Below are 24,846 nucleotides of genomic sequence, written 5' to 3'. Positions count from 1 at the left end.
CACAGGTTCACTTAAAGGCAGATTTTTTTCCCCAATAAATACAATAGCATACTGTAAATGTATTTTCCTTACAATTTTAAAAGATTTATTTATTTGAGAGAGAGAGAGCGTGCGCGCCGGAGTAGGGTTGGAGAGGGAGAGAATCTCAAGCACACTCCCCTATGAGCACAGAGCCCATTGACGTGGGGCCTGATCTCACAGCCCTGAGATCACGACCTGAGCCAAAATCAAGAGTCAGATGCCCAACCAACTGTGCCACCCAGGCACCTCTCCTTATGATTTTCTTAGTAACATTTTCTTTTCTCTAGTGTACTTTTTTGTAAGAATACAGTATGTAATAAGTGTAACATACAAAATATGTATTGATTGAGTGTTCATGTTATCAATCAGGCTTCTGATCAACAGACAAAAGTTATACTTGGATTTTTGACTGTGTGTGGCGGGGCCTGGCATATTTAACTCCCACATTGTTTAAGGGTCAACTGTAACTGGAAACAAAGATTCAAAATATTTTTAAAGATACTTTACCATGAAATATATAAAGCTAAATAAAACATACTTGCAATTTAAGAACTACCTTTTAAGAGAAGAGCTTTGAAAACTTTACTTTTTTTTTGTTTGAGGAAATATCCCAGGAATAACAACTAGAGATGCAATAGATTTAATTATGGCATCAGTAACTTATTACTTCCTTCTTCTACCCATTTCTGAATGTTAGCAAATTGCCTACTTCTCCTTTTCTATTCAAAGTAGTACATAAGAGCACCAAAGAGCAATAAGGAAGTCCTTCATTAAAATCCACAATGTGAATGGTGATTTCACAATAGACATGGCTATTAAAGTAAAAAATAACTTCACATTTGGGCTTATCTGTGAAATGGAAATGACTACTTAATGCTTGACTTATGAGAATCAAAACAGTATTTTAAAATTGTTTTCAGAACATCGGTACTTGGATAAAATGCCTATGAAATACAATTATTATAATTATGTTATTATAGGGGTGCCTGGGTGGCTCAGTCATTAAACATTTGCCTTCGGCTCAGGTCATGGTCCCGGGGTCCTAGGATCGAGCCCTGCATCAGGCTCCCTGCTCCGCGGGAAGCCTGCTCCTCCCTCCCCCACTCCCCCTAACTTGTATTCCCTCTCTCACTGTGTCTCTGGTCAAATAAATAAAATTAAAAAAAAAATAATTATGTTATCATAATAAAACTACTCCAACCTAATTGTCTTTTTTCATGTCTTAGGGCTAATTACATAACAGGTTAAGATATTCTTTGTGTCTCCTGTCAATAGTAATAACCAGGTTACTCCTGTTGTTATAAAAAAGGCACTGAAAGAATAATTCTTTGAAGTTTAGCTCAAGCTAATTGCCTTGACAAAGATTTTTCATATGAAGTCAACAGAGTAATTTCTTTTTGCTCGAGTCTCAAAGCATTCAGGTGGACAACTTCTTCCATATGTTTCATGGCAATGCAATTCAATTCCTATACTACTATTTAATTTTTCAATTTTAAGTCTTAACCTTCTTTTTCAGTTGAAGGCAGAAATTGTAATTTAAAAAGTATTTCCCAGGGGCACCTGGGTGGCTCAGTCGGTTAAGCGTCTGCCTTCAGCTCAAGTCATGATCCCAGTGTCCCCAGATCGAGCCCCACATCAGGCTCCCTGCTCGGCGGGGAGTCTGCTTCTCCCTCTGCTGCTTTCATGCTCTCCCTCACTCTCTTTCCCTCTCAAATAAATAAATAAATAAAATCTTTAAAAAAAGTATTTCCCAGTCTGGTATACATGCTGAATAGACTAGACTTCTAATAAACAACTGAATAAATTTTCGATTTAATCATAGCAATTAAAAGGAAGTTAAGTGGTTTTGCTACTGGATTTTATGATACTGCATAGCACCTGGAAAGTCATGGACCATTTATAACTTCTGAATAAAACTTACTGTCATCTCTCCACCGAAACATTCAGAGGCCAGTTGAGCAGAATCAAAAGGTTTTACCTCAGCATCATTAAAAAGATACCTAAAACAGAGCATATAGTGTTTATATACATACTGAGTATTATGCCTATTATAAAAATACATACTGAAAAAATTATAAAACTTTGTCAAACTATTTTTAATATGAGGTAAATAAATTCTAAGTTCTTATTTTGATAACACTAACCTACTAGAAACTGGGAATATAATTTTACAAATTGTAACTGCCCTAAAATCTGATAAATCCATTTATAAACTAGGAGTAATAGAAGCATTCATAAAAAGAAAGAAAAAGTTTGCATAAATATTACTTGTGCAGCTATCTTCCAAAGATAAAGATGCCATTTCAAAAAATGATAAAAAAAGATTCAAAATATATTTATGGAACTAATTTCAAATGGACAAACAAGGTTAAGATACCACTGACATGCTGGCTTGAGGAGTTCAACAAAACTATTCTGCTAACTACAGATCAATGTACATTTTGCTCAAAGAAATATCCCTAACACTTAGAACAATGCCTACCATAGATACATAGCCTCTATACATGAGACTCTACCTAACAACATCTGAACACCAAAAAAGAGCTATTAAGCACTGATTTAATGACTTCTATTCATTACCTTGATAAAAGATGACAAAAAGAATACACGGGTTGGAAGGGGAAAAGTAAGGTGGAGAATGCAGGTAACTTCAAATTGCCTTATATAAGGACCTCGTAACCACCCTACAGGAGACACTCAGTAAAGAACTCTTGAATGAGTGAACAAAGAAAAGATTTGGAAGGTGCAATATTGTCTATATATCTAAAGTTGTGTGCAAAAGCTTGTGTGTTCTTTTTTCTCGGGAGAACATTCATCAAATTCTCAAAAGAAGGTTAAGAACAATCGATTCCTACTATCTTAAGAAAGTTGCTTTCATTTAAAAACTGCCTTTTCCTAGTTTTATAGTTTAAAAAAAATAAAATCAGAAAACATATCTGAAACAAAAACAATCATAAGTTTATACTTTAAAAAAAGAAAAAAAAAATTTTAAATCCCAAGAATAAAATACTTAAAACTCACCATTTGTTGTTTTTATAAGCATGTGGATTGACTATATCTCTGATGAAGCTATAATAGTGCCCACCATCTGCTGTTCCTGTGTGAACAGTCACTCCTATTAAGTCATACTCATAGCTTTCTGTGTCTTTTGAATGATCACTGACTTCCTTAAAACCTGAAATGATTTACGTAAAATAATGGTAATAAGGTTGAAAACTGCACAGTAACATCTTTGAATCACTTTACCTCACTTTACATAATATATTTAATATATAGAAATAGGCACAGATACATTATATATTATAATAGGTACAAAACAATTGCATTTGCTAGTCATTCCCCATCCATAGTCTACCATTTTAAGGAACATTTATACAAATCATTTGGAAAAACAACTGTAAGTATGGACATCAATATAATATATAAATATAAAATATGTTCTTTCTGTTTAATCTTATTCCTTTTGAAATAGATAGTACAGTATTTTTCATTCAAGCTAGGAGCAGGCAAACCCAAGATATGGAAAGGCATTAAGATACTCATGCCCTTTAATCTCAGGTTAAGAAAAAGGAGCACGGTACTGGTAGCATGCTGGCAATTGTTTATTAGTTAATAGAAAACATTCTATATTAGGAGACAGAAACAAAATAAAAAGACATCCTTCCTGTCCCCAAAGATTTAAATGTGAAAGGCATAAAAGATACTAAGGAAAAATTAAAAAATGATCTAGTAAGTTTGAAGATTTATGACTTATGATCTGTATACCCAGCATCATATATAAAGGAAAAAGTATAATCAGAAACAAGTGAAAACAGATTAGATTAACTTGAATGCACAGTCTAAACTGGAAAGTGACAACTGAAGAGAGAAGGAAATGGCTAACAGTGTCTTAATAGTGACTGAGCAGTATGGATGTGCTAGGATCTCACTCTGAATGCATCAGTTATGGCCTAAAAAAAATCTTTCATCTTGGCACAAATTTCTGCTACTTCTACACAAGGAAGCATCATGAAAAATACCAGAAAGCACAATAACTGGGCAGTCTTGCTATAATTTTATAAATGGTTTGTAAAGAGTTCTAAAAAGTAAGGTGTATATATACACTGCCTACTTCTTAACTTTGCCTGTATTTTCAAAGTTATCTTGTACTGGCTCATTTGCTGCAACCTCTAAACATACTCAAATTCTAAGGGTAGGGATGCCTGGGTGGCTCAGTTGGGTAAGCGTCTGCCTTCGGTTCAAGTCATCATGATCCCTGGGTCTTGGGATCGAGTCCCGCATCAGGAGCCTGCTTCTCTCTCTGCCTGCTCTGCCTGCTCGTGCTCTGACAAATAAATAAATAAAACCTTAAAAAAAAAAATTCTAAGGGTAGGGGTGCCTGGGTGGCTCAGTCGGTTAAGCATCTGCCTTTGACTCAGGTCATGATTCCAAGGGTCCTGGGATCAAGTCCCGCATCAGGTTCCCTGCTCAGCAGGGAGTCAGCTTTTCCCTCTCCCTCTGCTGCTCCCCCTGGTTGTGCTCTCTCACTCTGTCAAATAAACAAATAAAATCTTAAAAAAAAAAAAATCCTGAGGGTAAAAATACCCCCCTTAACTCTATTCCTCTATAGCAACAGTCACCATCTTCTCTCCTCTTTTCAAAGAAAGAGTACATTCTTTTCTTAAAAGAATAGCCCGCGCTCACTATTTACACTTCTCATCTCCCATTTAGTGAAACATTTACTGGATGCTCATTAAGTGCCAGGCAATGGAGTATAAAGATTAAAATGCAGTTCTCTTTCCCAAATCTTAAAATACAGTGGCTTATTCAAACCTTAAAAATTTTAATCACGAGAACTTACTATATAAAGAAAACATTGCCAGAACCCTATTACGTAAAACAGAACTTCTCTAACTAAAGAACAGAAAGGCAAGAGCTAGACCTGTTCTGCTTTTTTTGCTTACCTCTTTCCATTCCTCACCTCTGTGGTCTTTGAGGCACATATACATAAGTTTGAAAAGCACTGGTCTTACGGAAGTAATAAGAATTTGGAGGTAACTGGATATGAACCAAGTATCATCTTTAAATCACTACAATCTGCCTTTCTACTGCAATACCCAAATGAAACCGCTCTGATAAAGATAACCAAAGACATTCTACATGCTGTTTTCAGTCATGTTCTTTCTGAAACAATTCCTTTTCTTTAGCATTCAATACTTCTGACCAAATTCCCTTTTTCTTGAGATCTTCTTGAAATACTGACCCACTATTCACCAATGATCAAGCCACAAACCTGAGTCATTCTTGACTTTTCTTCCTCCCTCTAGTAGTAGACTACAAAGTCAACTTCAAAGGGACAAAGACCTTGTTCTTTGTTGCCACTCTATTCCCACTACTATGAGAATAGCAAATTATAGACAGATAATACAATAACTTCGTTAGATTCATTTATACATACAATCATCATATCCTATTAACTCTCCACACACTTCTCCCCAAATCTACTGGTATGCTTGTTCATTAAGCTACCACCTTCTCTGTGGTTTATCAGAATGGCCCCTCCACATCCCTTTTATCATCCTCTAATCCATTTCTATTGCTATAGTCAGAATAACCTTTCCCAGATCCCACCTGGTTATCTCAGTTTCCTACTTAAAATCTTCCAAAGGTTTCACATCAAAAAAAGATTACAATTATTAACATGGCCTACAAACAAAATGATGTGCCCATTGCCTTTTGCCCATCTCATCAACTCCACCCCCATCTCCTACCCACCTAAAGACATTAGCCATTCCTCTCAATCTATTCCTTATTCAAACTCTGCTTCAAAATCACCTTCATGAAAGCCCTCCCTGATACCCCTAGATTTGAGATACACTCACCATCCTATCTGATGACACATCCTGTTTATAATTTCTTGCTCAATAAGACTTGCCTACTAAAGTTCTATGAGATAAGGAACCATGTGTATCTTGTTCACTGCCATGTCACTAATGCCTAGCAGGGTGCCTAGAACATAGTTCTAATAAATGCCAAATATCTATTGATGAATTGACTGAACGTGCCATACTGTATTTAAATACAATCCCCTTTCCAAAATTCAATTTCATTTTATTAAATGTGTAGTTGGTTACAACTTTATAGTTATGGCTGTCTTGTTATGGAGACTTACAATAAACACAGGCAAGAGAAAGAGATAAAAAATTACCTTCTTTCCTATCACTCTTTCCCATTAGAAAATCTTCCGTATAGGGCGTCATATCCAAACGTAATGGGAAGGAAAAGTGTGTATTCACTTTCTCTTTCATCATTGTTACCATATTAAACGTGTACCTCATAGTATTAAAACTCAGAATGCGAGGCAATTTCTTAAAACATGCCCTGAAAGACAGGAAAAAAAAAAAAAGGAAAAAGAAAACTTAAAAATCTCTTCTAAAAGTACTTTAGGTGGTAACATATTTATACTACAGGTATTTCAGTATTCAACTCAGTAAATAATAAACAGTATTTTAAATCATGCTTATTAAATATATCTATACCTGTATTCCCCCTCTTACATGCTTTTTTCCATTCTAAAAGGGTTTTACTGTGTCTAAGAAAAATAAAAAATTAAGCACACTGTGGTAAATTCCATGAAAAAGATATGCAAAAGTGCTATGGAAGCATAAAAAGGTATTGCACCAAACTTCAAAGGAGTTATGTCCTCAGTTCAGAATTTTCTTTTCCATCTTAACAGGGATTGAACTATTTATTTTTATAAATTAGAACTGCCAAGTTTAGCTGTATCACTTACTAGATGTATGACCCTCAACAAGTTACTTAACCTCTCTGAGCTTAATTCCTAATTTGGAAATTTCTAAAATGGAGATTAAAGTGCCTACTCCCTCCTACTTTTAGAATGCTGCCTGGCAAACAGCATTCAATAAATGTTGCTTGTTATTACAATAGCAGCAGCAAATTACGTAAGTATTATGGTTTAACAAATATTGCTAGTTCAAATTAAAACAAACAAACCAAAATTTCAGTTTAAACAAAAAATATATAAAAGCTTGGATTCATGAAAAATATGCGTTTTGGGGAATAATTCTTCACTGAACGTAAGATTCTAAAGAGACTGTTTAAATCAAGAGCTCAGTTTAAGAAAAAATTAGGAATTTAGGGAGACAAGGAAGGTAGGGGAAAGATTTCATAAACAGGAAATGTCTAAAAATCCATCATTACTGATTATTTGGGAGATTGGCAAAAGATGAGGTTATAGAAATATAAAGAAGTCAAATGATGAAGGGCCTTCTGTGCAATGTCAGAGTATGAACTGCATCCTGAGAGCTAAGAGTCACTAAAGGACCTGTGGTGGACCTTGGAACCATGCAAGATTCAGAAGATAAATGACATAATGGAACTAAAGAGATGAGAGTTATGTTATAGACTTACTGAACCTACGAGACACACAAGTCACAGCTGGGAGAACACAGCACAAAATTCTGAATTAGAATTAAGAATCATAAGCATGTCAATAGAGATTGAGATTATGGTGATAGACAAAATTATTCAGGAAAGAATGAATAACCTGAGAAAAACAGAGGTTTGAAGATAGAGCAAAAGATGATCCTTAGCCCATTTCTGCTGACCACTATGTTATCATAGACATTCAAAAAAGTATGGCAAGAGTATAAAATGACTGAGTGACACTGCCTGAAAGAGCAGACAGTATTTCAGAAAAACAGCAGAATCATATTAGCCAAAAGAAGGGAATGTTTCAAGAAGTAGGAAGTTATCAACAATGACAGATATTTTCAGTAAGCTTATTTATTCCAACTAAAAAGACATTCTCAGAAGAAAATGTCTCAGCCTATCAACTACCTTTTATTGATTCCTCATTATACCCCTCCATATTAACAAACTTTTGACTGACTTCATTCTGTCTAAGTCTTAACTCATACCCTAACCCAATTCTTATTAGATGGGCCTGTTTTCTCCCTGCACAGCTATGATTTCATTTAAGTATATCTACCTTACTTTTCTCTCTTGCAACCAACTTGACATCTGGAGACTGAGAAAAAGAGTACCAATCCTATCAGTGTAGATTTCCCTGGAAAAATCTTCTATTAAGCAATTTTAAGAGATGTCTTTTCATTCTCTGCCTTCCAACATGGTCAGATCTATCTAAAAAGTCCTGTTTGATCCCCAAGCCCTTTCTAGATTCCATTTTCCTTGTTGTTTTTTTATTGCCAAACTTTTAAAATTAATGATCTATACTTGATGCCATGTACCCTGACAGCCCTGCTTCTATCGCTACAACCCAAAAAAAATACCACTAAACTATCTTTCTACAAAACCCAATACTTTTACTCAGCTGTAATGTCCCCCCTCTTTCCTGAGGACTATGTCAATTTAATACCTTCTTCGGGAGATTCTCTTCCCCAGTTTCTAGGTTACCATCCTATCATGAATTTCTTTCTTTCCTAGCTTCAATTCTGACTTTTTTCCACTGCACTTTTAGGTTGGCTTAGTCAGTCCTTTACGACAGTTATGTTCTTTCTCAGATGTCCAAATGGTGCCAAACAATTAGGCAAATAATCCCAAAATCTAGGTATTAATTATTTCATGTCATTGTATACCAATCATATTTTCTATTACTGGTCAATGCAAATCCTCTACTTGAGGCAGACTAGCCTAGTCCCAGGCTTCTTGCACATACAAGGTCATTTCTATTTCTCTGCCTTTGTTCCAAATATCTAACAGCCTATGATGCTGTCTCAATCCAATTTCTACTTATCATTCAATGTTCACTTGGAGAACTGAAACCTCTTGACCCAATTACTCTGTCCTAAATGGACCAACTTATGGTTGGCTCTTAAGAAAAAAAAAATCTCTCACTTCAGAGAATCAGAGGAGGATCTCTTCAGTTCATGAGGAGACTCCTCATCATGATTCACTGATATACAGCAAAGGGCTAAAGCAATAGACCTTGGTAAATATTTAATTAAAAGAACACAAAAAAATTGGAAAAATTTAAGGGTGCTTCAAAGTACAATAACGGAATGACTGAATATTCAATTGAATAACTGAAAAAAAAAGCTGCTTATAAGAATAAGCTCAAGGGCACCTGGGTGGTTCAGTTAGTAAAGCATCTGACTCTTGATTTTGGCTCAGGTCACGATCTCCCGGCTGTGGGTTGGAGCCCCACATCAGGCTCTGCCCTCAGTGTGGGGTCAGCTTGAGATTCTCTCTCTCTCTCTCTCCCCCTCTGCCTTTGTCCCTCCCCCTGCTTGCACTCTCTCCCCATCAAAATTAAAATCTTTAAAAAAAAAAGAGGATAAACTCCAAGCAGCCGACCTTAACCTTAATCACATAATTTTCATAAAAAAATTTAACATGAATTTACCATTTGTGTTTTACTTCCACTTGATGATGTATCAAAATGATAAACATTACATTTCAAAAAGCATACCTTTTTTCAGCTCGTACTTTCTTCCCACAATGAGAACAAGTATACATGTTGTCACCTTCTAAAGTGTCTTTAATAGTAACTTCATCAAGAGATTCCTGCATATTAAATCAGATTTTAAAGTCCCGTATTATTGTTTACAGTATGCAAAATTACAAAATGTAGTTCTTATCATTTGGGCAGAATGCACAGAGGAAAACAAACTTTTTTATAAAAAAATTCTAAATTTTAGCAAAAAAAATTTTTCCCTCAAATTGACAAGATGCTCCATGAATCTTACTAATTTTTTAAAAGTAGAAGTATTTCAACTTTGGGGGAAAAAAAATCAACTTTGTGGTCTACCTTTAATTCTTATTTGATCTGCACAGCAAGAAGAAAATAAATAAAACATGAAAGTTAATTTTTCACCAAGATGACAAACACAAACCTGCTGTTACAAGTAATTAAAAGCAGAAAAAGTCTAACAATATATAAAATGTTACTCACATAAATGTTCTTCATATCAGCCACTTGGCACCTCACAGTATAAAACTCTTCAGCAGTCTGACTAACATGTTCACAATCCTGGTAAATCAAGTCAAATATTAGTAATTTATTTTAATAAGCTAAAATAGACATTAAGATTTCAAAAAAGTAAAGAACAGGTGCAATACTTACCAAGGACACAACATTGTTTGTAATTACACCTCCAAACAAACTTTTGACGGTATTTTTCTTTAAAAACAAACAAAAGTAAGTAATTAAAACTGGGCAAATCTATACAGATTTCAAAGAAACAGCAGTATTCTGGTACTAACCAGTTCTGGAGACATTTCTTCAATTTTAGTAATGAGATCAGTAAAAAATTCTGTCATATCTTTCTGCTCCCCAGTATTCAGAGGCTGCTTATCCATAGTGTATGTTTTACAAAAGGGTCTAGGATTATATGCTTTGCATTCACTCTCCTGCAAAGGAACAGGGAGAGGGATGGATCATGAAACAATCAAATCCTACATCTCAAAAAAAGAACATTATCACAAGATTCTTGAATAAATAACGAAATGGAGTAAATCTACATCAGAACTGCTTTCTTCTGTTTCATTTTTGTTTGATTTTCATGGCATTTTCAGTTGTTTTTATTAAATTCAATTAATTAACATATAATGTATTGTTTCAGGGGTACAGGTCTGTGATTCATCAGTCTTACATAATACTCAGTGCTCATTACAACACATACCCTCCTCCCCCCCTCCACCACCTCCAGCAACTCTCAGTTTGTTTCCTGAGATTAAGAGTCTCTTATGATTTGTCTCCTTCTCTGGTTTCATCTTGTTTCATTTTTCCCTCTTCCCCTATAATCCTCTGCCTTGTTTCTTAAATTCCACGTATCAGTGAGAGCATATGATAATTCTCTTTCTCTGATTGACTTATTTCGCTTAGCAAAATACCCTTTAGTTCCAGCCACGCTTTTCAATTTAAAGATGCTTAAATTACTGTTATGAAATTTGTATATATTTTTTTTAAGATTTATTCATTTCACAGAGAGATAGCGAGAGAGGAACACAAGCAGGGGGAGTGGGAGAGGGAGAAGCAGGCTTCCCACGGAGCAGGGAGCTCGACACGGGGCTCCATCCCAGGACCCTGGGATCATGACCTGAGCCGAAGGCAGACGTTTAACAACTGAGCCACCCAGGCGCTCCTGAAATTTGTTATTTTTTTAAGTCTAATAATTTCTAGGAAGGAATGTGGGACTCAAAGGATGCAGATGTGTACTATGAAACAAAACAGAAAAATTTTGCAGGCTAAATTAAGATTTCCTGCAGACTGAACTTAGAGTTGTTTTTAAAATTTTATATTTATTCATTTGAGAGAACGCACAAGTGAGAGAGCACGAGCAGGCAGGGAGGAACAGAGGGAGAGGGTGAAGCAGACTCCCCATTGAGCAGGGTGCCTGACATGGGATTTGATCCCAGGACCCGAGGATCATGACCTGAGCCGAAGGTAGATGCTTAGCCAACTGAGCCACCCAGGCACCTGAGAACTTTATTAGTTCTTAAAAGAGTAGTTTAAGGGCACCTGGGTGGCTCAGTCAGTTAAGCATCTGTCTTTGGCTCAGGTCATGATCCCAGAGTCCTGCGACTGAGTCCTGCATCAGGCTACCTGCTCAGTGAGGAGTCTGCTTCTCCTTCTGCCCCTCCCTCCCCACCCCCAACTCATGCTCGCATGCATTCTCTCTCTCTCAAAAATAAATAAAATCTTAAAAAAAAAAAAAGTAGTTTAAAATACTATTCTGTTTTGTCAGTTCAGATGGCATGCTCCAACTCTGTTAAAAGTAGATTAAAAGTGGGATCAGGGTGCCTGGGTGGCTCAGTCATTGAGCATCCAACTCTTGATTTCAGTTCAGGTCATGATCTCAGGGTTTTGAGATCGAGCCCCGATCAGGCTCCACGAAGCCTGCTTAAGATTCTTTCTTTCCCCCTCCCCCTCCAAAAAAAATTGCAATCCAGGAATGACTACTAAATCTTTTAATTTTGTTAAACATTTCATTTACTGACTCCTTGCTAAGTGTCAGAAGCTGAAAAATATAGGAATAAACATGATATAATCTCTGTCCTCAGGATTCTAACAGGTGAGATGAGTAACTTTCACTACAAGTGGTAGGTATGAGACAGAGTTGTGGAATCTACAGTTTTCTCACAGGAGTTGAAAATAAATTGCTTTGGGAAAGATGAAATAATAAGAAAAGGGAGAAAAGTGCTAAGGAAAGAGTGTTGCAGGCAGAAGCAGCAGCATGAACAGTTGCATAAGTGATGAAGCAACAGGGTGATGGGCTTCCAAGGGCGGACACTTGCTACAGGATTCGGCTGGATAGAGGGAGGGGTAAGAGAGGAGGCTGAAGGGGTGCCTGACTGGCTCAGTCAGTACAGCATATAACTCTTGATGTCAGGGCTGTGGGTTCGAGGTGTTGAGAATACTTAAAAAAAATACTTAAAAAAAAGAGAGAGAAAGGAGGTTAAAAGAAAGGGGCAAAATCAGAAGACATGTGCTGATGAACCTGAATACTATTATGTTCATAATAAAAAACCACCAAGAGTTTTAAGCAGAGGAATAATATTGTAAGATTTGCTAATTTTTTAAGATTGATTACTTTTATAATTTGGGGGGGGAATTAAAAGGGACAAAGAGAAAGCAATCAGAAAATTCTGGGGGTGGGGGGGTGGGGTGACCCTGTGATGGTGAAAAGGACCAGATGGATACAAAGGATTCATTAAAGGACAAATTAACAGTCGTCATGCAGATGAGTGACATGCAACTGTTAAAAGTCACTTTGACAAATAACACCAATAACTGACAAATTCAATTTGAAAAATAAGAGTATATAGTCAGCTTTCTTTCTGCCCGTGGACGCCACAGAGTAAGCATCGTTAAAGTCTCCCCTCCCACCGCCGTCATGTCTAAGTCAGAGTCTCCCAAAGAGCCTGAACAGCTGCGGAAGCTCTTCATCGGAGGTTTGAGCTTTGAAACAACCGATGAGAGTCTGAGGAGCCATTTTGAGCAATGGGGAACGCTTACGGACTGTGTAGTAATGAGAGATCCAAACACCAAGCGCTCCAGAGGCTTTGGATTTGTGACATATGCCACTGTGGAGGAGGTGGATGCAGCCATGAACGCAAGGCCACACAAGGTGGATGGAAGAGTTGTGGAACCAAAGAGGGCTGTCTCAAGAGAAGATTCTCAAAGACCTGGTGCCCACTTAACTGTGAAAAAGATCTTTGTTGGTGGCATTAAAGAAGACACTGAAGAACATCATCTAAGAGATTATTTTCAACAGTATGGGAAAATTGAAGTGATCGAGATCATGACTGACTGAGGCAGTGGCAAAAAGAGAGGTTTTGCTTTTGTAACATTTGATGACCATGACTCTGTAGACAAGATTGTCATTCAAAAATACCATACTGTGAATGACCACAACTGTGAAGTAAGGAAAGCCCTATCTAAGCAAGAGATGGCTAGTGCTTCATCCAGCCAAGGAGGTCGAAGTGCTTCTGGAAACTTTGGTGGTGGTCGTGGAGGTGGTTTTGGTGGGAATGACAACTTTGGTCGTGGAGGGAACTTCAGTGGTCGAGGTGGCTTTGGTGGCAGTCGAGGTGGTGGTGGATATGGTGGCAGTGGGGATGGCTATAATGGATTTGGTAATGATGGTGGTTATGGAGGAGGCGGCCCTGGTTACTCTGGAGGAAGCAGAGGCTATGGAAGTGGTGGACAGGGTTATGGAAACCAGGGCAGTGGCTATGGCAGGAGTGGCAGCTATAACAGCTATAACAACGGAGGCGGCTATGGCGGTGGTAGTGGAAGCAACTTTGGAGGTGGCGGAAGCTATAATGATTTTGGCAATTATAACAATCAATCCTCAAATTTTGGACCCATGAAAGGAGGAAATTTTGGAGGCAGAAGCTCTGGCCCCTATGGTTGTGGAGGCCAATACTTTGCCAAACCACGAAACCAAGGTGGCTATGGTGGTTCCAGCAGAGCAGTAGCTATGGCAGTGGCAGAAGGTTTTCATTACTGCCAGGAAACAAAGCTTAGCAGGAGAGGAGAGCCAGAGAAGTGACAGGGAAGCTACAGGTTACAACAGATTTGTGAACTCAGCCAAGCACAGTGGTGGCAGGGTCTAGCTGCTACAAAGAAGACATGTTTTAGACAATACTCATGTGTATGGGCAAAAAACTCGAGGACTGTATTTGTGACTAATTGTATAACAGGTTATTTTAGTTTCTGTTCTGTGGAAAGTGTAAAGCATTCCAACAAAGGGTTTTAATGTAGATTTTTTTTTTTTTTTGCACCCATGCTGTTGATTGCTAAATGTAATAGTCTGACCATGACGCTGAATAAATGTGTCTTTTTTTAAATGTGCTGTATAAAGTTAGTCTACTCTGAAGCCATCTTGGTATACTACCCCAACAGTGTGAAGTTAGAATTCCTTCAGGGTGATGCCAGGTTCCATTCGAAATTGATTTGCAACCTGCTTGGGCACAGAAGCCATTGTCTCCACAAACCTTGGTGTAGCTGAACTGACAGTTAATGTGTTGTGACCTGGAGTTCACCATTAAAAGGGTCACCCAAGCAAAGTCCTGGAGTTTATTTGGTTATTAATATGATTGTTGGCACATCCTATGCAATATATCTAAATTGAATTATGGTATCAGATAAAATTATAGATGGGATTAAAGCTTGTGTATCATCCATTATCATGTGTAATCAATGAACGATTTAATATTCTCTTGAAAAGAGTATATAGTCAGGACAAATCCAATACAAATGAACTTCATTTAATGTTTTCAACTTATATAGGTTATATCTAAACTAGTTTTCCATATATGGTTCTCAAACATACCATTAAATATGTAAACATTTTTTGAAGCTCCAAAAGAGTGGTCTTGTGCTTCATATCTTCTGAATACTGGAAATCAAGAGAAAAATGTTCCATTAAAACATACTGATGGTAGCAAATTAGACAGTCTAGCAAAGAAAGTATTACAATGTGCTATTACTGTATCTGTTTTCATTCTTTTAGCTCTATGTAAGAAAAACAGTCTATTCTTTATTTGGCAATTTAGCATTTAAAAAATTATTTTATTCATTATATAAATGTAGCCATCGCTATTATGTAAGAAAACTAAATAAAGAGATCTTTAAAAAAAAAAAATTGCTTTCCAGATCAACACTCATTTGGTACAATGCTGTTTTCACAAGTTGGTTAACTGTTCAGGAACAGAAAACATAGGTGTGCAACAAAGCTGTTTTCTACAAATAAATCCATACATTTAAAAAAATGTATTATAATAATAAATGACATCTCTCCATCTAGTCATATCTTTTTTTTTCTACAACAGTATATCCTTAATACTGCAGAAAAATTACTAGCCAACATGCTTGAAAGCCTTCTATATATTCAAATATCATTAATTCAGGTTATCTGGCTAGACTCACTCACTAGAGACTTAGTCCTGAACACCAGCCTTATAGGCACTTACTAGATATACTCTAGCTCATCCAAATATTAAAAAAAAAAACCCACAAAACTATGAAATATTATCCTCACTACAAACCACTTGTCAAAATTTTGAAGAAGTTCTGATAGTCTTGTGGAATAATAAGCCTACATATAGAGTCAGAAGTATACACTAGTTATTTGTGTCAATTTTGTGGGGAGTGTTCAGTAATGTGGTTCTGCTATTTAGGAGCTTATAATCAAACTGAGGACATAAAGACACCGAAAAGGAATCTATTCAACATATAGTTACTGCAAAATTGTAAAATATTAAGTACAATAGGAACTGAACAAAAGGAATCAACAAAATTGACAAAACAAATACAAAATATAACTGACATATGGGAGGCTTAATACTCCATCAGATTAGAGTAGAAGTCACAAAAAACATTTTCCCATATGTAACAGAATGGTGATGATACATGATACATGTAAACTATATATAATACAACAATGGTCAGGAATAAAGAGTTGGATTTAAAATTTTCATTGCTGGAGAATTAAGTATTAGTTGGCTAAAGAACGAAGTGACTGAAGTCTTCTAAATTAAGAAAAAGCAAGAATGTTTTACTTAATGTAGAAGTTCTAAATATATACCTTACATATGTATTTACTACTTAAAGGAATACATATTTGCACCCATTAGGATGGCTTTGTCAAAAAACAGAAAACAAGTGCCAGCAGGGGTGTGAATAAATTGGCACCTTTGTGCACTGCTGATAGGAAGGTAAAATGGCACAGCCACTATGGAAAACCAGCACGGTAATACCTCAAAAAGTTAAACACAGAATTCCCATATGATCAGCAATTCCACTTCTGGGTATATACATAAAAGAAGTGAAAACAGGGATTCAAATGGCTATTTATACACTCATGTTCATGGAAACATTATTTATAATAGCCAAAAGATATAAGCAACCCAGAAATGTCCCCTGACAGATGAATGGATAAACAAAATGTGGTATAGACACACAATGGACTATTATTCAGCCTTAAAAAAGGAAGGAAACTCTGAACATGCTACAACATGGATGAACCTTGAAGACACTATGTTAAGAATGTAGGATTCCACTTAAGTGAGGTATCAGAATAGTCAAATTCATAGAGACAAGTAGAAGAATAGTAGTTGCACGAGGTTTGGGGGAATGGAGAATGGGAAGTACTTAATGGGTACAGAGTTTTAGTTGGGGGAAGTGAAAAAATTTTTGAGATTGATCGTGGTAATGCGATATTAATATACTAACTACCACAGAACTGTACACTTATATTTAGTTGGGTATATTTTACTACAATCAAAATACATGTAATTTCTTTACTCTTACTGTGAACATCAGAAAAGGAAATAAAAATAACTAACGCATTCACATAAAGTGCACATATGACTAGAGTACTTTCCCGAAGTCATGTCAAATTCTATTCTGTTAATTTTTTATGTAGAAACATGTCTAAATTTAGTTTTTAACCAAAAACACCATTTATTAGACCTACTCCCAATTAACACATCTGATTGTTCTTTCTGGTGCTACACTTTAATTCCTGAAAGTGCTAATGGCTAAACGGTAATCATTAATATTTAGAAGAGAAATCACAAAGTATGGCCATGTTAACAGTCAGGAAAAAAAAAATCACTGAAATTATGTCTCTTTGCTCATCACTGGTTCTATAAAAATTAAGCAGACAGGGCCACCAATTTAGTCACAAAAATTTCCATATGCAAAATGAATCAGTTATTCAACTATTTCTAAGGATCATCAGTCTCAGAAGATAAACTTAAAAGCATTAATATAACTAACATTAAAAAAAAACCCACTTGACTATACTGTAACTTGGAGACTTTGAAGCCTAAAAACATATTAAGGATTCACTGAAAGTACATAAAGAATTGCAATACTTTTTTAGGGGGGTAAAGTCAGGACATCAAGATGACACGATGGAAGAAAACAAAAACCCAAGTACAAACATGAAGTTTGCCAAGAAATTATAGAAGCAGTGCAAAAGGCAAACTAAACAACAGTCCATGGTTAAAAAGAGTGAAAACTAGAAATAACAAGAAGAATAACATAAAGCAGACCTTACCCAAATAAATTAGGCCCACAGTCAAATTTACTTTGGGATAAAAATAAAACAAGTTAAGTGATTCTGGTACATTCCTCTACTTTGTTTTAGGCTTTGCTTATTTTGCATGTAAAGAAAATTTGTATTTATTTTTACTGAAAATACCATGTTCACTGTATACACTGAATGTATATATTCCACAACTGTGTTTTCCTTTGAGAAATAAAGAAATTATACTAGTATGTTAGGAGTAACCTACTGAAATGTAAAAATAACTAAGTTTACATGAGCTAGCTATGTAATCAAATACAGTCATTTTTTAATTCATAAATTACCTTCTCAATGTTTTACTAAATTGAAATAATCAAGATTTATTAACAAAATTTAAAAATTTTCTTTTACAGTTTTAATACTAAAGTGAGGAAAACTGTACCTTAGCAGTGAAGACAGCCTGTCTTGCCTCAGGTATCATATAAAGTTGCTGAATAGTAGAAGCCAAGTAACAAGTAGCTCCAAGGTTAGTTAGACCAACAAATCTACACTCAGCACGAACATCCTCATGGGGCCAGTAGTCCCATTTATAAGGCGCATGGGCTGCTGAAAAAAGAGGGAGGAAAAGATGCCCCCCAAACAAACTATTAAACATGTATTTTGCTTTTACTAACAGCCACTACTCTCCATTACTTTAGTTAATATACATAAAACATATATGATAAACTAATATAACACTGCATGTCAATAACACTCAAAAAAGAAATAAAATTAGTAAGAACACACAGAAAAACTAATTCATTCTCTAAAAATTCAAAAGACTGCCAATATTTGATTTTACTTGGCACTAAATTATTTAACCAAAAAATTCCAAAATATTTCAGATACCTATAAAAAGTCCTTTACATCTGTTTTAACAAATCAATGTTTACTTTTTTAACATCTTAGCAAGAATAGTTTATAATGTTAAAAGTATATGAATAGTGAATTCTTTCTATAGCGATGCCTTCCAAAATCTCTTTTCTGCTCATAAAATTTAGAAAGATTAAAAGGAAAAGAATGCTTACACTGCATGTGTTGTGCCATAACCCAGTTGTGTATTAGCCTGTAGTTCTCAACGGATCCCTTTACCATCTCTACTAACAAATCATAAGCAGCAGCTCTTGAAGAATGTGATTTGCACTTTGGCTGTTGTCTGTCTTTTAGACTAGGCAACAAAAACAGGAGATTGAAGATATCTCTTAAAAATTCCTGGAAAAAAAAGAAAGGCCAAGTATATTATCTAAAATTACATATTAGTTATATTCTAAATATAATGAATACCTTACATAGAGTGAACTAGTCTACAGGACAATCTACAATTTACTAAAAGGCAATTTAAAAACTTAGAGCAGCATCATATACCATCATCTCAAAGTCTTCCCAATGTTCATTTCTCTCAAAAAAAAAAATGGGTAGGGATCAACTTTACTCTTCCTTACCTCTTGATAGCTAACAGGCTCATTCTTATTAGATTCCCATCTATAATGCTATTATTTTCCACTCCATTAAGTGACCAAAAGTTTTTGTTAAGGACTCCTATCTTGATTGCCTTTACTTCTGTTTCTCCTTATTTCACTCTCATAACATTAACAGCAGCAGTAGCAAAAGCACCAACTTACTCATAAAGAACAGTTAATGGTGCCAGATACTACTCAAAGGCCCCCATACAAAAGACAAAGAAGGCTAAGAACCTTGCCTGGAGTCACAGAGTTGGAAGAAGCCAGAGCCAGGATTTCAGACACCAAGCTCTCGATCCCAGTGAAGTTCAAACTGTTACCATCCTAGATGTATTTTTTCCTCTAAATTCGATCCGCCTGAGAAAGGGTCACCTTTCCTACCTGTTTCTTATTAATTGGTCCTTTGTTACTTTAGCAAAGATAGTTATTTCTCACATACCTCAAATACTACCATGATATATTGTTCTGGGGTATAAAACCAGCATTCTGGTGTACTGTGCAGAAAAGAGGTAATGTAGTTAAAGACTAACATTCTCTTACACTTAGAATGGCTGGATTCTAAGGTTGACCCCTGGCTGTCATGTGAAAATTTGAGCAGTAAAGAGTTTGTTCCTCTGATATAAAATTTCTCCTAAGTGATAAAAGTGGCTCACAATGCCTGTTATATTTGGTTTATGCTGAATACCTGCTTTCCATCTGGGAGTCTGGAATTCCAGACACTGTGGTCAGTTACACAGGTACTATAAATGACAACCCCCATTTCACCCCACCTAAAACCCTGGCTTGAGTGAGGCTCAAGAGAGTTACCCTGATAGATGACACCTCACACGTGTTGCCACACTCATCGCTGGGGAAATTAAGCACATCATGTGCAATTCCAATAAGAGAGGACTCAAAAGCACGTACCTAGTTTCCACCAGATTTGGCTGGATGCTGTCTTTTTTGTCACTGACTTCATTTTGTATTATTTTGCTGTAACAAATCTTAGCCACTAGTAAAACTACATGCTGAGTCCTTTGAGCCCTTCGAGTCAATCACTGAACCTGGGGATGGTCTTTGGAACCTCTGACGCAGGTAACCAAATAAAGGACAATTTGAAATATTTTCCCATTAATGACATCTCACTATTGTCAAAGAAAGTACAAAGTCCTGATTTTGCAATGAAAAGTAAGTTTGGCTAAGAGATATGGAAAGTGAATACGGTCTACTTCATACAGCTGACAGACTGGTAAGTCTGTTTTGCCTATCTTAGAATTCAGAGGTTAGATGACGTGTCTTAGAGATACAAGATAACACATTTATTTCAGCTAGAAATTAAAGTCAAACTAAAAAAAAAAGGAACCGGCTAATAACTAGTTTAAAATGAAGTATCATGGGAGTACCTGGTTAACGTGGGGCCTGCTTAAGATTCTCTCCCTCTCCTTCTGCCCCTCCCCCACTCTAGAAAAATAAAAAATAAATAAAACGAACTATCTTTGCCCATCAGTTTAGAACCAGAAATTGAATGAGCTAAGTTTCCATAGCTCCAAAGCTTTGATAAAATATATTTAAAACCTATGATAAGATAAAAACACTTTATCAGAAATATCAGGTTGGTAAAAGCATAATGAAATGAACAATATTTAATTTTCCTTACTGAGTTTACCAGAAAAGCAGGTATCTCTAAGTAAAAGGATAACCTATATATTAATTATGTCCATTTTTAAAAAGATTTACTTATTTGAGAAAGAATCTCAAGCAGACACCCCACTGAGCATGGAGTCTGACACAGGGCTCAATACCACGACCTGAGCCGAAACCAAGAGTCAGACGCTCAACCAACTGAACCACCCAGGTGCCCCACAATATGTCCATTTGATAAATAATGGTAAAACCATTCTGGTATACTTCACAGAAAAAAGGATCTCAAACTGCTGAGAGAATACTAAAAATAGTTTCTGATAATAGATCAGTGTGATTTTTAATATGTAATTCAGAAAAATTCAAAGATTAAAGAACACTGTTAAAATAAAATTTCCATTTCCACTGTAAACATGTGAACAAAGTTTACATTTCCATTATGTAAATAAAGTTTCCCAGAATCTATATTATAAAAATATAAAGTAGGAAGAGAATTAATGAACACACATTCGACCTCATTAACAAGTAATATCCACCTATAAGTATATGAATTAATTTTAAAAGGCCCATCCTTCTTGTTAATACATTCATTTTCAACTAAATTTCGTTTTAATGTTTCATACTTCTCTGGCAAAACTTAAGGTATATTTGGACTTGCCTCTGGTTCTGCAGAAGAGCGCATGCACTGGGTTGCAAGTCTCTGCTATTCGCAAATAAACTCATTTTTGCTGGTAAAATAACTGGCAGTTTTTTTTTTCTAAGGTTAACACTACTTGGTGATCAGACATGGAATGCAAAGAAGACCCTCAACAACTCTGAGGCTGGTGAATAAAACATGCCAGTATCCACAGAGCCAACTGGGCTCACTGTTTTCTTGTTGACCTTCGAGTCTGAGGCTTTGAGTCTTTTAAGAAAAAGTCCCCTTTGGGAATTCTTCACCTCCTGCGAGGATGACTTACGAGACTTACATGACTTACTTGCCACCCAGCACATGAGAAGGAAATCTCTACAATCATATAAAGCAACAACCATGCTGAAACAACTTCGACCCAGATATAACAAAGAAAAGACTGTAAGTTTCAGAGAAAAATGAGACATCCTAAACCCATTCTGTTCTTACTAATCAAATTGCAAACAACAGACTCTATAAAAATATATCATGAATACAGTTCCTTCTATTTTTGAGACTGAAAAAATGTAAACAGAAAGCTTGACAAAATTATTGCCGTAGACTGCCAACTACTTTCAATGCTAGAAGACGGACTTTTGACATTTGATGAAGATACAAATTTCCTTCTATAAAATATGTTACTAAAAAGAGCTTTTACTTAAAGTTTGCTGTGTATATGAAAAAAGGATATTTATATTGCTTTGATTGCCCATATCCAAATAAATGTAATGTAATGATAATTAAATACAGAAGAAACTTTGGACAACACCATGAGGTCATAGTATTTTTATATTAATTATATTTTTTAATTAAATTTTTTTTTCAGTTTTAACAAATTCCTGGAAATTATATTCTTTAAAAATACAGAGTTGATGGGGATTAAGGAGTGTACTTGTGTCGAGCAATAAATGAAACATGGAATTGCTGAATCACTATACTGTACACTTGAAAGTAATGTAACACTATGTTAACTAGAACTAAAATAAAAACTTAAAATTTAAAAAACAGAGTTAAAAAATCTAGAAATGTTTTAAAGTCTAAAAATCTGTGCGAGGACACCTACGTTTCCCAAAATTCTTTAAAGACTACGTGAGCAATATTTTAGTATATGTGCTGCCGAAGCGAGCACAAGACTATGTGAGCAATAAAGGTTTGAAGACTACTCTGTACTCTGCTGGCTCTTAATTTGTCACCAGGTATTTTGCTAATGCACATTCCTGACGTTATTTGACTGGATCAAACACTTTAAAGACTCCCTTTTTAAAACTACAAAAGTAATGCTTTTGTTTTACTGCATGGACATATAAAAATAATTTCCTGTGAACTCAAGAGATGACCTACCTTCTAGCTTCCCAAAGTTACCTCCTATACTTCTTCAAACTCAAGTCAAGCTGAACTAATCCCTGAACTTCCTACACATATCCAGTGGTTCCTATCACTTTATTTTTACTCGTATTCTTTTCTAGGACTTAAAATGTTTTACTTTTCTACTTTAAAAAATTTATCCTGGGGACGTCTGGGTGGCTCAGTCGGTATAAGTAAAATCTTAAAAAAAAAAGAAAAAGAAAAACCAAAATCCCTTTATCCTGTATTATAAAAGCTATATCTTCTTCAAAGCCTTTCCTAATCATGTCAATGCTTTGTGATCCTCACATCCCTGATGGTATCCCTTTAATAGTCTTTTTTTTTTTTTTTTTTAACACTAATGGTAAATCCTGAGCAGCCATTATTTGTGAAGGTACATACAAATTTTGAGTAAGGCAGGTTTCTCAATAATTACCTGCTGAAAAAAATGAACCATTAAATTGTCTGTTCTTAAAAAATACACAGTCAGTTCTTAAGAATCAGGATTGAGTCTTAATCATTAGTCTGTTCAGTATATATTTGTTGTTAGATACTATGCAATGTGGTAGAGATAAGAATGAGGTTTATATTTTTAAAAGGGAATTAGAAAAATGGAGGAAGAGGGCATGAAGAGGAAGGAACGCAGTAGTACTAGTGGTGATGGTGGTGAAAGAGACCATTTTTAGCCTGCATACCCTAAAATATTTACTGTAAGGCTCTTTACAGAAAATGTTAACTGATTCCCGAACTAAAGTAAATTCTCAATGAAATTTTTAAGAATTCTTAAATAATAAAAGTCATTAAAGTAGAAAACTTATTTTAAATATAAATAAAACTTTTCTTAGTATTACACCAAACCAACTGCCTTAAACACCTACACTTGCATATCTAATTGACATTTCCTATTTAACATGTCCAAAATAGGCTTGATTCTGACACCCTCACTTCTCCCCAAAAATGATCTATCTAGAGATTTCCCCTTCTTAGTAAATGGAATTATCATTCATTTAGTTTCTCAGGCTTAAACCTGAGGAGTCTTTCTCCTCTCCCACCTCACAATTCTATCCAAATTTAAGTCTGTGAGCTCTACCTTCTTCAATAAATATCCCAAATCCAAACACTTTTCACCATCACCCCTCTCCAGAACCACTGATTCCTAGCTAGATTCCCAACACATTTGCCTTCCCACTTCTCTACCTAGAGTCTAGATCAGAGAAAAGATAACACAAAAAAATGGTTTTCCAACACATGCAAAGAAGCTCAACCTTACTCATAATTACAAAAAGGAAAACTAGGAGAATGTTTTTCCCTGTTGGACTGGCAGAAATGAAATGTATGATATTATACTGGGTTGGTGAGAATATGACAAAATGGCACTCATCGACATACAGTGTAGGAGCAATAAATTGGCTCAGCATCCAGAGAAAGCAACATGGTTATAACGACCAAAGTCAAAAAGGTACAACCCTGTAAACCAGCAATTCTACTTCCAGAGTTTTTTCCTACAGATTTCCTAAGTGACAGATGTATAAACATCTTCACTACAATATCACTGTAAGAGTATAAGACAATTTTCATCTGTAAGAGCTGGATATATATGCATCTGCCTTTGGCTCAGGTCATGATCCCAGGGTCCCAGGATCGAGCCCCACGTTGGGCTCCCTGTTCAGTGGGGAGGCTGCTTCTCCCTTTCCCTCTGCTCCTTCCCCTGCTCATGCTCTCACTTGTTCACTCTCTCAAATAAATCGTAAAAAAAAAGGAAACAAAAGAAAAAACTAGCATGCTCCCAAAATATTCCTCTTGTTAAAAAAAGGGGGGGGGGCGTGCCTGGGTGGCTCAGTTGGTTAAGTGTCTGCCTTCAGCTCAGGTCATGATCCCAGGGTCTTGGGATCAAGCCCTGCATCGGCCTCCTTGCTCAGTGGGGAGCCTGTTTCTCCTCTCCCCCTGCTTATGCTATCAAATGAATGAATAAAATCTTAAAACATTAAAATACACACATACACACACACACACAACTATGCAGTTGTTAAAAAGAATGAATTAACCTGATATAGCATATATTAATATGGAGACTCTCTAAGGTGGTGAAGAAAGCAAACCATAGAGCCATATGTTTAGGATTTTAACATCTGTAGCCAGTATTGCATAGTGGTTAGAAGGTCAGCTAAGTGAAGAGTATGAGTAACCT

The 24,846-nt window shown here is 35.9% G+C and overlaps 1 protein-coding gene across 4 annotated transcripts in view; it reads right to left on the bottom strand.

Moving 5' to 3' along the window:
- The window catches only part of USP34 (ubiquitin specific peptidase 34), a 257,260-nt gene that overhangs the window by 45,478 nt on the left and 186,936 nt on the right, over positions 1 to 24,846 (bottom strand). For all 4 annotated transcript variants that reach the window (XM_073897663.1, XM_073897665.1, XM_073897664.1 and 1 more), the window contains exons 42-51: positions 18,593 to 18,776; positions 17,968 to 18,128; positions 14,823 to 14,888; positions 10,246 to 10,392; positions 10,106 to 10,162; positions 9,935 to 10,012; positions 9,452 to 9,546; positions 6,209 to 6,381; positions 3,043 to 3,196; positions 1,943 to 2,021 (exon numbers count right to left, since the gene is read on the bottom strand). In XM_073897663.1, the coding sequence (XP_073753764.1) occupies positions 1,943 to 2,021; positions 3,043 to 3,196; positions 6,209 to 6,381; positions 9,452 to 9,546; positions 9,935 to 10,012; positions 10,106 to 10,162; positions 10,246 to 10,392; positions 14,823 to 14,888; positions 17,968 to 18,128; positions 18,593 to 18,776 (1,194 nt within the window). The remainder of the gene's footprint in view (positions 1 to 1,942; positions 2,022 to 3,042; positions 3,197 to 6,208; positions 6,382 to 9,451; positions 9,547 to 9,934; positions 10,013 to 10,105; positions 10,163 to 10,245; positions 10,393 to 14,822; positions 14,889 to 17,967; positions 18,129 to 18,592; positions 18,777 to 24,846) is intronic.

The sequence above is a fragment of the Callorhinus ursinus genome, unplaced genomic scaffold (assembly GCF_003265705.2).
Source record: "Callorhinus ursinus isolate GAN/ISIS: 27379988/994484 unplaced genomic scaffold, GSC_fseal_2.0 scaffold10, whole genome shotgun sequence".
Taxonomy (NCBI): Eukaryota; Metazoa; Chordata; class Mammalia; order Carnivora; family Otariidae; genus Callorhinus; species Callorhinus ursinus.
The sequence above is the reverse complement of the archived record's forward strand: the minus strand, read 5'-3'. Positions and strand labels throughout refer to the sequence as shown.